The 3,901-nt window shown below is 40.8% G+C and overlaps 1 protein-coding gene across 1 annotated transcript; it reads left to right on the top strand.

Moving 5' to 3' along the window:
• The first annotated feature begins 510 nt into the window (after positions 1-510).
• Positions 511-3,621, top strand: RPS27L (ribosomal protein S27-like). Its single transcript, XM_012645071.1, has 4 exons — positions 511-614; positions 1,437-1,545; positions 2,136-2,246; positions 3,430-3,621. The coding sequence occupies exons 1-4, from the start codon at positions 609-611 to the stop codon at positions 3,456-3,458; spliced, it is 255 nt and encodes an 84-aa protein (XP_012500525.1). The 5' UTR covers positions 511-608; the 3' UTR covers positions 3,459-3,621.
• The last annotated feature ends 280 nt before the right edge of the window (positions 3,622-3,901 follow it).

Below are 3,901 nucleotides of genomic sequence, written 5' to 3' on the forward strand. Positions count from 1 at the left end.
TAAACATTTTTTCAGAACAAAGCCAACCTAAGGCACAGCCTCACCACGCAGAGAACTTCGAGACCTGCACCTTGGAAGGGGGATCCACAAGGATATGAGCCTCTTTCATAACCTCGCTGGAACATATTAATGGTTAATAATACTGTATTTTTTAATACACAAAAGAACACAGAATAGTGGCATCGTCCCGTGTGCCCACCCGCACACGGGACCGAGAGCGGACGGGCTCGGTGGCCGGGGCCGTGGGGTGAGCGGCCCGCCGGGTTCCGGGAAGGCGCGGGCAGGGAAGGCCCGAGGCGGCCCCTCAGCCCGCCATACAACCGCCGGAGCCTGGCCCCGGGCGCCGCTGGCCCAGCGCAACGCCGGCGGCCCTAGCCCGGGATCCCGCAAGGTTCCGACAGCCGACCTTCACCCTGAGCCTCAGTCCCGATGGAGCGACTCCACCACCGAGAGGAGGGCCTAGAGCGGACAGGCCCGCCCCGCCTCTCCGCTCCGCTCCTCCCAGCCTCCTCTATCCCGGAAGTTGATGCCGAGCGCCAGATCGCGTGCTGCTCGCCAGGAGTGTCGTCTGAGAGGTCTGGACCAGCTGGACTTGCGAAAGCATCAAGATGCCTGTGAGTTGTTTGCTTCGGCCTCCGGGGTTTGTTTCGGGCTTCTCTGTCAGTTGAGGGGGACAGGGGGCGGATGAGCCCGACGGCTCCCCAGGCCTGTGTAGCTCCCTGCCGAACGTGGCGAGGCGGCTGCGATCGCGCAGCTTCTTCCCGAGTGTGGGCATGTAGGGACTTGCCCGGACAGCGCGGCGTGGCGGGCCCTGCATGGGCGTGGGCTGCGGTCTGGAGTCGGCGGCTGGGAGGGGAACAGCTCCCTGGGTAACTTGTTCAGTCCTCTTGGTTTTTAGTGGGCGCCCGCGAGGCTGTGATCTTTGGGGTCCTGCTTGTTTCCTTTTTAAAAACTGTCTTCGTTGTCGCCTTATATATTAATTCCATCAAGGACGGTCACGCCTCAGCCACTCAGAGTTCATGTGAGATCAGATGTTGAACCCTGGGAGCAGAAATCACCCTAGCGTTGGCGTTCTCTGGTCCACTTCAGTTTCTCCTCTCAGCGAGTCCAGAGTCCGAGTCCCATTCTTAGCGCAGCGCCACAGTTTTGTTTTTATTGAAGACTGTTATTCAGCTGAGTAAAGGAAGGGGTTAGCCTTACCATATGCTTCCTGATCGTCATAAAGCCCTTTTATAGGGGCTTGGAGGACGCAAGCATTATAAAAAGTATTCGTGAAAGTTATTAACAGGCTTTAAAAAATAACTTTTTAACATCTGAAGTGTTGCCTCTGCCGAATATGACCGTTACACCTGTTTTTGCATGTATATTTCACGCATGGTTAAATCTGCCAGCATTGTGATTTAACTCTAGTAGTAATAATATGCTTTTTTATTCAGTTGGCTAGAGATTTGCTACATCCATCCTTGGAAGAGGAAAAGAAAAAACATAAAAAGAAACGGCTAGTTCAAAGTCCAAACTCTTATTTTATGGATGTAAAATGTCCAGGTAAGAGTTCAAATCTTAATTCCTTTGTAAGGAAAATTTCTGTACGGATTGCTAACGCGTGGTGTGTATGTTTAGGTACATTAGGACTGTCGAGTGGAAGTGGGAATACAGAATTGGAAATGTCATAAGGGACATTTTCATAATAAATGTTCAGATAATGAGTTTTCCATTCCATGATACAATGAAAAATACGTTGGTTCTTCAGTCTAAAGCTGTGCTGCCCAGTGTGGTGGCCATCAGCCATAAGTGGCACCGAGCACTTGAAATGTGGATAGTCAAAATGGAGATGTTCTTTAAGTTTAAAATACGCAGTGGATTTTGAAGTTGTTAACACACACAAAAAAACCCATATTGATTACATGTTGACATGATAATATTTTGGAAATATTAAATTCAATAAAATATTAATTTCACCTTTTAAAAAATCTTGTTTCTGTAGCTGGTATAAAAGTTTATGTTACATATGTGGCTTGCTGTTGCACAACCCTTCAAGTTCTTAATTTTTTACATATTATTAGAAATATGTCGAACAGGTGCTATGTTTTCTTCTGCTTTTCACTTTTAACATTGCTCCCCACCCCCTTTTTTAGGTTGCTACAAGATTACCACAGTTTTCAGCCATGCTCAAACAGTGGTTCTTTGTGTAGGTTGTTCAACAGTGTTGTGCCAGCCTACAGGAGGAAAGGCCAGACTCACAGAAGGTATATCAGTTGGCATTTTCTAACCAGGGATGAGATTTTATGTAAATGTCTCCCATCTTTACTAAAAAGTTTAAAGAAATTTTAAATTCATTATTACCAAAATTCTTCTTACCTTTCATTGTGTGCTCTTTCAGTAAAGAGTGTCCTCTTCTATGGATAAATTTATACTCTTAACAACTATTAGTTTCTTAGTTTGGAACAGCCTGTTATTTTGTATTCATTCACTTAGTTTGCTTAACTTGGAATAAATTAAAAATAAATCGGAATGGAAGCAAAAGAATTACTAGGACATAGGGATTTTTAAAACTATAGAATTTTAAAATTTCTCCTGTAAAATTTTGTTTCATGTGTATTTGGTACATGTTGACTTAAGACAGATTTTTATCATTGCCAGCTAAGCAACAGATAATTAAGGTATAAATTAAAATGACAGAGGTTTTATTTTTATGAGCAACTACTTAATGATTAATGTAGAAATCAAATTTTAATTCCTCTTTCACTTTAGTGCAATAAGAAAAAAAAATTATACAGTTTGCCATAGTGATACTTGTGGATTTACAATTCCATAATGATATTTGAAATTTGCTTGTGATATTTTGGCGAGCTGTGAATTCCGTGTTCTCACTGGAAGAGTTACAAGTAGATTGGTAGCAAAACCAAGATCTATTTGGTGTGGCCTGGTGAGATGTAAGTAAGAAGAGGGCATATGATATTTAAGAGTGATGTGCTCCTAAAGTGTACTTGTAAGATTTCTGAAGCTTACATGTCATGTCATGATTTGGGAAATTTTTGCCCATATGCTGACAGATGGCTCAAAGGGTGCATCTGTACCAGTTTTCCAAATAGATCTGAAAAGAACTCTAATCAAAATTATTTTCTTAGGAAAATTATCGAGAATAGTTCATAAAAATTAAGAGTGCATCTACTGACAGCTTGCATAAAAGTTTTAACTGTTGAATTCAAGCTGGTGGTCTTAAATAGACTGTATAGCGTTTGAGAAACAGGAGTGACAGTTATAGTCGTATTAGAATAAACTCAGACATAACAATTTCTGGTATAAAAGGATAAATGTGTATGTGAATATTTCTAAAACTTTTTTATTCAAAAAGTACTTTTTGTCACTAAAATTGTACCAAAGATCGAACGGACTGCTGTTTAATATACTCTTGTGATTCCTTTCCAGGGTGTTCATTTAGAAGAAAGCAACACTAATGATCTACACAACTTCCTGAATTTGTGTTATCTCACAGAAAGCCTTATCATAAGTTCAGTAATTCTAGTTAATCTACCAAAATAATTACATTTGATTTTGTAAAGTATATAACAGTGATCTCCTATTTTGGTGTCAGTTTTTCAATAAAGTTTTGATTATGGGTAGATCCTTTTTCCTTTGTTCTTTTTAAAATATGTGTGAGAATGCCATACATTTATATATACTGTGTGTGTGAATTTGGTTTAAACATTTTTAAAACTAATCAGAATTAGTTTATGTCTCATTTCAAGAGTAGAAACCCTAAATATTTGATTTCCAGTTCCTTTCCAAACTGCCATGAATGAGACTAAGTGATTACAAATGTAAGGTCCATTATTTGTTAATTCTAAATGTAGTTTTGCTGTCGTACCTATGGAAATATTTATAGAGATGTGTATTTAAT

The sequence above is a fragment of the Propithecus coquereli genome, unplaced genomic scaffold (assembly GCF_000956105.1).
Source record: "Propithecus coquereli isolate 6110/MARCELLA unplaced genomic scaffold, Pcoq_1.0 Scaffold224, whole genome shotgun sequence".
Classification (NCBI taxonomy): domain Eukaryota; kingdom Metazoa; phylum Chordata; class Mammalia; order Primates; family Indriidae; genus Propithecus; species Propithecus coquereli.